General features: G+C 41.5%; 1 protein-coding gene across 3 annotated transcripts in view; it reads right to left on the minus strand.

Moving 5' to 3' along the window:
- The window catches only part of LOC142741417 (caspase-1-B-like), a 40,100-nt gene that overhangs the window by 10,682 nt on the left and 15,295 nt on the right, over nucleotides 1-14,123 (minus strand). For all 3 annotated transcript variants that reach the window (XM_075850795.1, XM_075850794.1, XM_075850796.1), the window contains exons 4-6: nucleotides 12,751-12,815; nucleotides 5,563-5,736; nucleotides 2,027-2,279 (exon numbers count right to left, since the gene is read on the minus strand). In XM_075850795.1, the coding sequence (XP_075706910.1) occupies nucleotides 2,027-2,279; nucleotides 5,563-5,736; nucleotides 12,751-12,815 (492 nt within the window). The remainder of the gene's footprint in view (nucleotides 1-2,026; nucleotides 2,280-5,562; nucleotides 5,737-12,750; nucleotides 12,816-14,123) is intronic.

Consider the following 14,123-nt stretch of genomic DNA (forward strand, 5'->3'; position numbering starts at 1 on the left):
TATTAACTGCGAAAAGTATTTGTTCCATATTTGTAACATGCTTCTGCTTTTTAAAAAAAGAAGCTGGCTACACATTTTCCCTGCAGCGGCTAACCATAAATGACTGACCATGTAGTGCATGGACAGGCCAGGGTTGGCCATGAGGGGTCCCTATCAGGAGGCCTCCCTTTATGATGTCCACTGTGCACTGATAGGGCATATTGACAGGAGTTTGTTTTGGACAATCCCTTTAAATGTGGATTATGTGATCTTAATTACAGTCCAAAACTTGCCATAAAACTTTCACAATTCAACTGTCAGTTGTTAAAGAGGCTCTGTCACCAGATTTTGCAACCCCTATCTCCTATTGCAGCAGATCGGCGCTGCAATGGAGATAAGAGTAACGTTTTTTTTTTTTAAAAATGAGCATTTTTGGCCAAGTTATGACCATTTTTATATTTATGTAAATGAGGCTTGCAAAAGTACAACTGGGCGTGTTTAAAGTAAAAGTACAACTGGGCGTGTATTGTGTTCGTTACATCTGGCCGTTTTTACTTATTTTACTAGCTGGGCGTTGTGAATAGAAGTATCATCCACTTCTCTTCACAACGCCCAGCTTCTGGCAGTGCAGACACAGCGAGTTCTCGAGAGATCACGCTGTGACGTCACTCACTTCCTGCCCCAGGTCCTGCATCGTGTCGGACGAGCGAGGACACATCGGCACCAGAGGCTACATTTGATTCTGCAGCAGCATCGGCGTTTGCAGGTAAGTAGCTACATCGACTTACCTGCAAACGCTGATGCTGCTGCAGAATCAACTGTAGCCTCTGGTGCCGATGTGTCCTCGCTCGTCCGACACGATGCAGGACCTGGGGCAGGAAGTGAGTGACGTCACAGCGTGTGTGATCTCTCGAGAACAGGCTGTGTCTGCACTGCCAGAAGCTGGGCGTTCTGAAGAGAAGTGGATGATACTTCTCATCAGAACGCCCAGCTAGTAAAAGAAGTAAAAACGCCCAGATGTATGCACATAATACACGCCCAGTTGTACTTTAACTTTAAACACGCCCACTTGGACTTTAGAAAGCCTCATTTACATAAATATAAAAATGGTCATAACTTGGCCAAAAATGCTCGTTTTAAAAAAAACTAAAACGTTACTCTTATCTCCATTGCAGCGCCGATCTGCTGCAATACGAGATAGGGGTTGCAAAATCTGGTGACAGAGCCTCTTTAAAGAAAAAGACTTCAAGAGAGATGTGGCAATTCTCATATAACACAAGCGCTGCACTTGGTGCCTTGGCCGGCCCTTTGCTTTCCTGGCATTGTTAGCAGAATATTCTGTGAATTAATATAGAAAAGATGCTCTTGTCTCTTCGTTACCAGAATGAAGGTACTGTAAACCGTTGCATTTTGCGGTCGTTGTGGGGAGAACAGCAGTGGGGGATATGATGTTTGCTACTGATGTTTCCCCTTATTATCCAAATCAACTATGATTGTATAGGGTTACAAGGGTTAATAGATGTACAATCCAATTATTGACTATACAAGGGAAGTTTCACCTGTCACTTCCTTACCTGTTGCTGAATGGGGGACGACTGTGCACTGTAAGGTTCTGTTCACACTGGTCTCATGGCTTCTCGTTTTACAGGATCCATGACAAGTATGACAGATCTGTTATGATCTGTTTTTAACAGATCTTGATGGAGCAACACTCAAAAGGGATTCGTCAGATTTGCTTTTTTTTCTAGATAACATGTTCTGTTATTCTGACCATCAAAAAGCAATGGAAACCTGACAGAGAAGCACTAGTGTGAACAGAGTCTTTTCATGAAATATGATCTGTGCCATAAAGGACCTGTAGACAGAGGAGAGCTGTCAATCATATTGCTTTCCCAATGATATTCAGCTGCACAGAACTGTAAACATTGTGGACAAGGCAACAGTGACCTTGAGTATTATATTTATCCTTCAACTCCTTTATATGCTGTGCCATAATACAACATGTTACATATATATGTTATATCGCTGGAGAACCCCATTAACTTACCTCCACGACAAGCCTGGATAATGATAATTTTTGGTTTATCTCGCAGTCCTGAGCAGTTTTGGTTATTGAATGTTTTGAAGATGGAGTCAACACGGAGGGCGCCAGTTGCTGTTTCCTTTCCTTCTACAGTTTCCTTTTTAAAATCAGTCCCACAAATGATATCTCTTTCTCCGTGAGACATGAAAACCAGGAAGGTGCTGTCAGAATCCTTGTGATCATGTTTCGCAAAATTCATCATCGTGGTCTGCATTTCCTAAAAAGCAAATACAGCGCCTCTTTAATATTGCCGCTAAACAAAAGCATGTTGTATTTTGACAAAAAATTACAAAACTGATTATTTTTGCATTTTGTGAACAGTTGTGAAATTCAATCTCAATAGAGGAATGAGTGGTTTCAATTTTATTTATTTTTTTTACGTATGAAGATAAGTATAGAATATGTTACACTTTTAGTACATTATCTAGAAATAAATATTCAACTGCTAACCCCAATAACTTTCCTTTGCCTTTTTATTTCCTTTTTTAAACATGGCATGGATTTTAAAGCTAGGACTCCACGGCAATATGCGGGCGGCCCACATGTCGCAGTAAAACAGAAGAATTTCCACAACTCACAAGCAACTTCAATGTTTGAGGGAAACATTGAGCTCATGAGCCAGTCACGTTAAGGCCTTGTTCACACAGTGCAGATTTACGGCAGATTTTGCATGTATATTTTAAGTAAAAAAAGGAACAGAACCTAAACAGAATAAACATATAAACCAAGGCCATATAGGTCTGCTCTCCTGGATCCAATTCTGGTTTTGGCTTAAAAAATACATGCAAATACTGCAGCAAACCTGCACTGTGTAACACAACTCATGAATGCCACTAACCGCTGCCCTACCCTTTTGAACCTTTTCTCTCACTGGGTGGTGCGGATTCACAGTAGTCTGCCCAGTGGGAGAAACCTGTTGGTGACAGTATGACCTGGTATAAGTAAGAATTGATCTGGGCAATTATTTAGAGCCATCTTACTATTAGCATTTTAGTGTGCATTACTCCTTAGGGCACATTAGAACGACCGTAGTATATGTTCGTGTGACGGCCGTTAAAACAACGGCCGTCACACGGATGCATGTATTTCAATGGGGCCGTTCACACGGCCATTGTTTTAACAGACCATGTGAAGGGTCCGTGGAAAAATAGGACACAATAGGACTCAAGTCTATGAGGGATCCGTGAAAACGGGTCCTGCAGGTGTGCCGCTCGGACGTGAAAAACGTTAGTTTTTTACGTCCGAGTTTGCACTCGGTTGTGTAAATGTAGCCTTAGGGTCTGTATTTTTTCAGTCTCCCTAGGAGAATTCACTATGCGATGTTTAGATCGCAGATATAATGCTTTGGTAAACGTATTTTTCTAAACTTCAAAACCACGTGTCATAAGCATTGCATATGCGTGAAAATCACGCAGCACATACTGATGACACACGCAACTGCAACGCGCAAAAAAACGCATCGTTTTTTGCGCACGCAAAACGCACACGTTCGTGTGAATAAGGCCTAATAGTTATATAGACAGGGCTGACCTGGGAGCCTTGTTAGAGCTCCCTCCCTCTGTAAACAACTCAAATGCAACGGTCGCTAATGACTGTGGTATTTGAGAGGTTAAATGGCCGCGATCTAAGTAAACTTCGATCGCTTCCGTTGGAGCTGGAGCCCGGCTGTCATCAGACAGCCAAGCCCCGGCTCCAGCCTGCACGGGACACCCATGCAGGTCGTTGATTAGGCCACCGTGAAAAAGCGACGGCCTAGAATAAAGCCCCTTAATGACCGCCGTGAAGAGGCGTATCGGCGGTCATTAAGGGGTTAACCCCTTAATGACCAGGCCATTTTGCACGTTAATGACCTAGGATTATATTTTGTTTTTTCACGGTCGCATTCCAAGAGTCGTAACTTTTTTTTTATTCCGTCGACATAGCCGTATAAGGGCTTGTTTTTTGCGGAACGAGTTGTATTTTGTAATTGTACCATTTTTAGATGCTAATAACATATTGATTAACTTTTATTAACTTTATTTTAGGAGAGAATTGAAAATAAGCAGCTATTCCAGCATTGATTTTCACGTTATAAATTTACGCCATTTACTATGCAGCGTAAATAACATGTTAACTTTATTCTATGGGTCGCCACAATTACGGGGATACCAAACATGTAAAGGTTTTATATGTTTTCCTACGTTTGCAATATAAAAAGCCTTTTAAAAAAAAATTACTTGTTTTTGCATCGCCGCATTCCAAGAGACGTAATTTTTTTATTTTTCCGTCGATGTGGCCGTATGTGGGCTTGATTTTTGCGGGACAATGTATAGTTTTCATTAGTACTATTTTGGGGTACATAGGACTTATAGATTAATTTTTATTTAATTTTTTATGGGGGGAAAGGGAGAAAAGAGAGAATTTTGCCGTTGTTTTTGCGTTTTTTTTGGACGCCGTTCATCCGGCGGTTTAATTAATGTGTTCATTTTATTGTTCAAGTTGTTACGATTGCGGGGATACCATATATGTGTATGTGTGATTTGTTTTGACACTTTTACTAAACAAAACCACTTTTTGGGCAAAAAAAAGTTTTATTTGATTTTCACTGTCATTTTTTTTTTTTTTCAACAAACTTTATTTAACTGATTTACATTTTTTTTTTTTTTGTCCTACCAGGGGACTTCACTATGCGATCTGCTGATCGCATATATAATGCTTTGGTATACTTAGTATACCAAAGCATTATTGCCTGTCAGTGTAATACTGACAGGCAATCTGTTAGGTCATGCCTCCGGCATCGCCTAACAGGCATTTGCTGAAGGCAGACCTGGGGGTCTTTGTTAGACCCCCGGGTGCCATGAAAATCCGACGGCGACCCGCGATTTCTTTGCGGGGGCGCCGATGGGGGGACAGAGGGAGCTCCCTCCGTCTGTCAAACACATTAGATGTCGCTGTCACTATTGACAGCGGCATTTAATGGGTTAAACTGCCGGAATCGGTGCGCGCTTCGTATAACAGCCGTGCTCCTGCCGCTGATCGCGTGGGTACACTGGCAGTACCAGCGCCATCACAGGACGGATATATCCGTCCTCCTGCGCGAACTAGCAGCTGCTGAGGACGAATATATCCGTCCTTTGGCGTTAAGGGGTTAATATTGAGTTATATGTATACATTTTCTATGTATGTGTACAGCGTCAGACTGGGGTTTCTCGGGCCCATCAGAGGAGATGATTCTGAGGGCCCACCCTCTATCTATAAAGAACATGTACATGTCCACTTTTCATTTCATCTTAGTCCTCGTTGTTATCATTGTACACACAGGATATTTCATCAATAAGGTCTAATAGGTAATTTATGAATAGACCCAGTGGCAAGTGATTGGCCCCAAATGGGGTTGTCTTCTGCAAGACATTTATGGCCCATTATTGTGTTAGAGCCTGGGACCTCTGGTGAGAATCCTCTGGTTCTCTGGTGGTCCAGTCCGACCCTGTATGTGTATATATATATATTACAGTCCTTACCTTAGCTGTCAGATTAATTTTCCATTGTACTTCATAGTCAAGTCCTTCTAATAGAATCCTCATTCCCTCCAAATCAAAGTTTGCCCCTTTGCGCTCTTTCAGATTTTCAAAATTCACATTACAAATGATCAGTGCCAAGCGTTTGCGCTTACACTTTTCACGTATGGGATATCTCTAGAGGAGTAAGAAAAAACATTTGTTGCTGAATAATACAGTAGCCCTCTTTTTTTCCCCTTACATTAATAGGTCAATAAGTGTGTTTAGTGCAACTTTATAATTCGTTTTTATTAAAAAATAATTTTTACTTTTTGAGATACAGCTGCTCTGTATCCTGTATACAGAGCAGTTGTATGGTTCACTAAGGCCTGAATCCGTTATGAACTTCGATGTGATAGATAACAGGTAGATCCTGCGGGTCAGAAACATGCAGGACGCGCTGACAAAGAACCTCGGACCTGATGGGTACAGGATTCAGCGAACAATAGAGCCGCACTGTATACAGAATACAGAGCAGCTGTATCTGACAAAGTAAAAATAAACTAATTATAAAGTTGCCCCAAACACACTGAATGACCTTTTTATTAAAAAAGAAATCCCTTTGAAAGGTGTACATAGCCTTTAAAACTTAACATGCCTTTTTTTAAGGCCTTTTGGTACACACTTCTTTCTGGCGTATTTGAAATCCTATAGGGAAACACGCCGGAAAAAATGCCATATCCAGAACATGCTGTGTTTGGAAAAAAACACAACTGATCAAAAAATTGCCTCAAAAACTATGTACAGTTTTTTTTTTCTGTTTTTACTACTTTTCTACAATAAAATAACTTTTTGTCGTTTTTTGCATTGTTACAAGCTGATAACCTTTTCCTTCATTTTTTGCACAGCAAGTTGCTGTTTTTATTGCCACAGTTTTGGGCTACATAGACCGTTTTTATTAACTTTTAGTCCATTTTTTGTGGGGTGGAAAAAATCTGGAGTTTAATTTCTTTTTTACATCGTCCACCATGCGGTATAATAATATGTTCAAGTTATTCTACAGGTCGTTATGATTGTGGCAATACAAAATATGTAATTTTTTTATTCATTCTTTTACACAATTGTTATTGGGTTTATAATTTTTTTTACTTTGCAATTTTTTGGGGACTTGACATTATGATTCTCCGTTCGCTTCCATAATACATTGCAATACTCCTGTATTGCGATGCATTATGCCTGTCAGTGTTAGGCATCATTTACACGAGCGTAATATACGCACGTGCGACGCGCGTGCTTTTCACGCGTGTCGTACGCGCCTATATTACTCTATGGAGCAGTGAAGACAGTCCATGGGTTTTGCGCAGCGTGAGTGCGCTGCGTAAAACTCACGACATGTTCTATATTTCAGCGTTTTTTGCGCATCATGCACCCATTGAAGTCAATGGGTGCGTGAAAACCACGCAGGTTGCACGGAAGCACTTCCGTGCGAACTGCGTGGTTCGCGCAACAGCTGTCAAACTCTGAATGTAAACAGAAAAGCACCACGTGCTTTTCTGTTTCCAAACATTCCAACGGAGTGTCTTAATGATGGCGGCTGCGAGAAAATCTCGCAGCCGCGCATCATACACTGATGACACACGCAGCTTTTAAGTGCCTTTTGCGCACGCCACGCCACGTTTTTTGCGTGCGCAAAACGCACACGCTCGTGTATACGCTCGTGTATATCAGGCCTCGCACCCCATGATTGCATTGTGGAAGCGTGGATGTGGTGACAGAGGGAGCCCTCTGCCTTTGTCAAACCACTTAGATTGCATTTGGACTGCCATGTAGGCATACTTCACTGCATCTGTGCCAATCTCCTTCATGTGCTATTATGTATTTATTCAACCAGACCGATATACATGCAAAGAGGAGAGATAGGAGAAATAAGGGAACATGAAGTGTTTTTATATACTTGTATGAATGCTGAGTGACCAAATACCATTGCTTATAGCCTCCAAAATGGCTGACAATGGGTGTAACTTCCTGTACCCACAGTAAGTAGAGCAGCTCTGGAGTGCAAACTGCTGCTCTATAATGGATATAATATTAAAGGGGTTTTCCCATCACAAAATGCATCTTTTTGCACCCGTTTTAAACAGTTATCCAATAAGTAAGTATGCATGGAGTTCCTACAACAAGAGAAACTACAAATACAGGATGACGTACAACATACCGACACTGCACTCAAATCTTCAATCAACAGTCAGGAATATGATAGATTCTGTGAAAATTTGATAGCACAGACACAGAGGTTAAAAGGTGATCAGGAGGCGACCAAATGGAGAAAGTGGAGCAGAGATGCTGATGACTACTCTAAGGCTGAGTTCACACGACCTATTTTCAGGCGTAATGGAAGCGTTTTACGCCTCGAATTACGCCTGAAAACACGGCTCCAATACGTCGGCAAACATCTGCCCATTCATTTCAATGGGTTTGCCGATGTACTATGCCGACGACCTGTAATTTTACGCGTCACTGTCAAAAGACGGCGCGTAAAATAACAGCCTCGTCAAAGAAGTGCAGGGCACTTCTTGGGACATAATTGGAGCCATTTTTAATTGAATCCAATGAAGAATAGCTCCAAATTACGTCCGTAATTGACGCCTCGCAAAACGCGAGTACGAGCAATTACGTCTGACATGCAGGAGCTGGTTTCTCCTGAAAACAGCTCCGTAATTTCAGCCGTAATTGACGTTATCGTGTGCACATACCCTAAAGGACAACTATACAACTGGCAGAATGATGACAGAAGTCTAATTTACATCTAAGGGTATGTTCACACGGCATATTTACGGACGTAATTCAGGCGTTTTACGCCTCGAATTATGCATGAAAAGACGGCTCCATTACGTCTGCAAACATCTGACCATTGATTTCAATGGGTTTTACGATGTTCTGTTCAGGCGAGGTGTATTTTTACGCGTCGCTGTCCAAAAGACAGCACGTAAAAAGACGCCCGCCTCAAAGAAGTGCATGTCACTTCTTGGGACGTAATTAGAGCCGTTTTTCATTGACTCCATTGAAAAACAGCTCCAATTACGTCCTTAATGGACGCCGCGAAAAACGCATGCACTTGCAAAAACGTCTGAAATTCAGGAGCTGTTTTCGCCTGAAAACAGCTCCGTAATTTCAGACGTATTTGGCGTTGCCGTGTGAACATACCCTAAAAGCAACAACTGGGGATCAAGCTCCTTATTCTTCCTCTTTTTTGGCAGAAACGCCAGGCACTTCAACTCCAGCACGAAGCGCACCAGGGGAGAGGGAAGGAGACATCCTTTTGCGTCTCATTTGTGTCCTTCTCTGGGTCAGATTTATTTTCTTAGTTCTGTGGTGACATTAAAGCACATTGATCTGTGACGCAGGGCAATGGTGCTTGTCTCCTGGTCTGAGAGGGGGACACTGGCTCTCTGATTGGTAGCCAGATGTCACTATACTCCTACTACACTATCTACCCGCTACCTTGACACTCTGTGACAATATGCCTACTAACTCCCTGTGAGATAATGCCTTAATATTCCCTATTACTATAGAGCCCACACCCTCATATTACCAGGACGGTTGGGTGTACTTTCCGCGCATGTGCATACATGTGCACTACACTATCTAATGTTATTCCCCCTTTGGCCACTATCACTGAAATTTTACAGACGGCGCATGCGCCGCACGTTCCAGTACTCGGATAAACATAGTGTTATGTGTGTGCGCATCGCGCATGCGCAGTTCTACGGCGAGGGTGCCGTTCTCTGCCTTTACACTGAATCCCTGGAAGTAATTGTCTATGTTTTAAATGTGTCCACTCTACCCTTTGATTAATTAATAACATATTTAAACATCTTTACAGTTACACTGATACATTTGATTATGATTGTACTATGACACTATGTCACAGGATCAGCTAACACTTATACTATGCTTGGTGTATTATGAACTGTTTACACTTATTATATATGTGCAATTTTTTCACTTTGATTTGTTCATTGACGTGATTTGCACTGATTGATTTGCACTGTAATATATAAAACCTGTTGGTTTACTATGTCATTGCTTGAGAAAGGCTCCAGTGTAAGGAGCTGAAAAGTACCCCTAAATTTTCACCTGATCTACGGATTGCTGCCTATTTTTTGATTTCTCTAACATATCCTGTGGATATGTCATAAATGTCTCTGATGGGAAAACCCCATTTATTCTAATTAGTTGTGTAAGTTATCTTAGAAATATACATAAATTAGCAAAGAATAATTTTATTGAGCACTATCTTTCTATGTTTTGTGCGCACCCTAGGGGTACTGAAACAAAAGGACATTTAATACGTATGTTAATGCTAAATTGTTTGAAAAAACAATAGGCCATCTTGTTAGATTTATATGTACGAAAGTCTGAGTACTATTAATCTGAAAATAATATACACTACCGTTCAAAAGTTTATGGTCACTTAGAAATTTCCTTATTTTTGCAAGAAAAGCACAGTTTTTTTCAATGAAGATAACATTAAATGAATCAGAAATACACTCTATACATTGTTAATGTGCTAAATGACTATTCTAGTTGCAAACGTCTGGTTTTTAATGCTATATCTACATAGGTGTATAGAGGCCCATTTCCAGCAACCATCACTCCAGTGTTCTAATGGTACATTGTGTTTGCTAACTGTGTTAGAAGGCTAATGGATGATTAGAAAACACTTGAAAACCCTTGTGCAATTATGTTTGCACCACTATAAACAGTTTTGCTGTTTAGAGGAGCTATAAAACTGACCTTCATTTGAGCTAGTTGAGAATCTGGAGCATAACATTTGTGGGTTCAATTAAACTCTCAAAATGGCTAGAAAAAGAGAGCTTTCATGTGAAACTCGACAGTCTATTCTTGTTCTTAGAAATTAAGGCTATTCCACGCGAGAAATTGCCAAGAAACTGAAGATTTCCTACAACGGTGTGTACTACTCCCTTCAGAGGACAGCACAAACAGGCTCTAACCAGAGTAGAAAGAGAAGTGGAAGGCCCCGCTGCACAACTGAGCAACAAGACAAGTACATTAGAGTCTCTAGTTTGAGAAATAGACGCCTCACAGGTCCTCTACTGGCAGCTTCATTAAATAGTACCCGCAAAACGCCAGTGTCAATGTCTACAGTGAGGAGGCGACTCCGAGATGCTGGCCTTCAGGGCAGAGTGGCAAAGAAAAAGCCATATCTGAGACTGGCTAATAAAAGGAAAAGATTAATATGGGCAAAAGCACACAGACATTGGACAGAGGAAGATTGGAAAAAAGTGTTATGGACAGACGCATCGAAGTTTGAGGTGTTTGGATCACACAGAAGAACATTTGTGAGACGCAGAACAACTGAAAAGATGCTGGAAGAGTGCCTGACGCCATCTGTTAAGCATGGTGGAGGTAATGTGATGGTCTGGGGTTGCTTTGGTGCTGGTAAAGTGGGAGATTTATACAAGGTAAAAGGGATTTTGAATAAGGAAGGCTATCACTCCATTTTGCAACGCCATGCCATACCCTGTGGACAGCGCTTGATTGGAGCCAATTTCATCCTACAACAGGACAATGACCCAAAGCACACCTCCAAATTACACAAGAACTATTTAGGGAAGAAGCAGGCAGCTGGTATTCTATCTGTAATGGAGTGGCCAGCGCAGTCACCAGATCTCAACCCCATAGAGCTTTTGTGGGAGCAGCTTGACCGTATGGTACGCAAGAAGTGCCCATCAAGCCAATCCAACTTGTGGGAGGGGCTTCTGGAAGCATGGGGTGAAATTTCTCCCGATTACCTCAGCAAATTAACAGCTAGAATGCCAAAGGTCTGCAATGCTGTAATTGCTGCAAATGGAGCATTCTTTGACGAAAGCAAAGTTTGAAGGAGAAAATTATTATGTGAAATAAAAATCATTATTTCTAACCTTGTCAATGTCTTGACTATATTTTCTAGTCATTTTGCAACTCATTTGATAAATATAAGTGTGAGTTTTCATGGAAAACACAAAATTGTCTGGGTGACCCCAAACTTTTGAACGGTAGTGTATTGTAGGGTCTCAACTAGCGTCTGTGCCATCATGACCTTATTGACTGATTCATAGACATGGACAAGTCCATTGATTTTTATTAATATTCCTTGATAAGATTTTTGTACCAAAACAATGTTCGAGAGATGTAATGAAAGTGAGATTAAGGCCGGATTCACACGAGCGTGTGCGTTTTGCGAGCACAAAAAACGCTGCATTTTGTGCGCGCAAAAGACACTTGACAGCTCTGTGTATCATCACCATATGATTTTCGCGTGATTTTCGCGCAACCGCCATCATTATGACACTCCATTTGGATGTTTGTAATCAGAAATGCACGTGGTGCTTTTCTGTTATCATTCATACTTTTGACTGCTGTTGCGCGAATCATGCGCGTCCCACACAAGTGCTTCCGTGTGGTGCGCGTGATTTTCACGGACCCATTGACTTCAATGGGTGCGTATTGCGCGAAATACGCACAAAGAACGGACATGTCGTGAGTTTTACGCAGCGGACTCACGCTGTGTAAAAATCACGGAACTGTCTGCACGGCCCCATAGACTAATAGAGGTCCGTGCGACGTGCGTGAAAATCACGCGCGTTGCACAGACGTATATCACGTTCGTCTGAATACGCCCTAACACAGAGTTCTTCAGGCGTATTTCGGAGCGCAAAACGGTTACATTACTCTGTAAAATACGCCTTGAAAATGCCTATAAACAGCTTTCCATTGTTTTAAATGGTTAAAAGTTGGGTAGTGTATATGAGGCATAAGTTTACGCCGCTGTTTAAAGAAACGCCTTGTATAAAATAAAGAAGTGCATGTCCCTTCTTGAGGCGTCTTTGAAACAGATATTGACTACTTCCTTGACTGAAGAAACACTTGGTAAGCGTTTGGCAACTCTGCCTAAAAAACGCCTGGTTTATGGGAGCTGTTTCTAGGCGTATTTTGGGGAGTATTACGAGGCGTAAAATATGCCTGTGTGAACATACCCTAACACTGAACAGTATTGATTTACATGCTGACAATATTTGGCTAAGGTGGTCCTTGAACATAACATAAGTCACTGTTTGGCAAATATCTGCCATCATAAGGGACATATAATTAAAAAAAAAAGAGCAAATCAGTATTGAGGATTGATCAATTGCTGTCACTCATACTCACATCTTTTTCTGTAGTAGTTATTTCTCGAAATTCTGCCTCTGAGCACATAGTGATTCCATTAATTTCTAACAAATAAAACAAACAGACAATGATAGATTAATTTCTATCAATTAAAGGCTATATACACCTTTGACATCGTTGTTTGTTTTTTTAAATAAAAATGTGTATCAGGCCCCATGCACACGGATCCGTAATTGTGTATCAAAGTACGGATCATTTAATTTCTATTGCCCAAGGACACCTTCCCGTATATTTATAGGTAGGTGTCCGGGCCGTAGAAAGCATCCGGAAAAAATAGGACAAGTCCTATTTTTTTATTTTACGGACCGTGCTCCTATACTTTATATTGGGAGCACGGCCAGCAAATTTGGCTGACTGTCCGTGCCCGTAATCACGGACTGATTACCCTTCCGGCCGTGTGCAGGGGCCTTTAGTGTGATTTGGTGCAACTTCCTAAATAATTTTTGTTAATAATTAATTTTTACTTTTTGAGATATAGCTGCTTTTGTATCCTGTATACCGAGCAGCTGTATGTTGCGCTGAGACCTGAATCCATCAGTCCTGCCGGCCTGACAGGTTTAGGCCTGATTCACACAAGCGCTGCGCATCTCGGACATGAAAAACGTCAGTTTTTCACGTCCAAGGTGCATCCGTGCTCAGCGCTGCCGGGACGCGATGTCACGCATCCACCATAGTTGAGAGTGTATGGAGGGATGCGTGATGCGTGAAAAGATAAGTCATGTCCTATTTTCGCACGGACCCTTCACACAGTCCGTTGAAATAACGGCTGTGTGAACGGCCACATTCAATTACATAGGTCCGTGGGACAGCCGCTGTTTCAACGGCCGTCCCACGGACGTTTAACACATTCGTGTGAATCAGGCCTTAGTGACAGAGGGACCTGCGTGTCTCTGACATGCAGGATCCACCTGTAATCAATCACATTTAAGTTATGAACTTGTATGTGATCAGTAGCAGCTTGATCCTGCGTTTCAGAGACACGCAGAACCCGCTGACACTTAACCTGTCAGTGCCGCTGATCTGACGGCTTCATGTCTCAGGTGATACAGGCGTATACAGGATACAAAGCAGCTGTGTCTCAAAAAGGAAAAATAATTTGTAATAGAATGTAATTTACAAAGATGCACCAATCACACTGATACAAATTTTTATATAATAAAAAAACAACAACAAAAAACACATTTTCGTAGGTATACATAGCCTTTAAGCAAATTTATCAAATAAAAAAAACTTTTCTTCCCTCCTGAAAATGCACAGACTGAGTGTGCGGTTTCCTGCTTGCTAAAGATTTGACGGAGGCAGAATATGCAGCTCATTCCCTTGCAGAAGCTTTACAGAGAGCTGCAGGATCG

Source organism: Rhinoderma darwinii, chromosome 2, assembly GCF_050947455.1.
Source record: "Rhinoderma darwinii isolate aRhiDar2 chromosome 2, aRhiDar2.hap1, whole genome shotgun sequence".
In the NCBI taxonomy this organism is placed as follows: domain Eukaryota; kingdom Metazoa; phylum Chordata; class Amphibia; order Anura; family Rhinodermatidae; genus Rhinoderma; species Rhinoderma darwinii.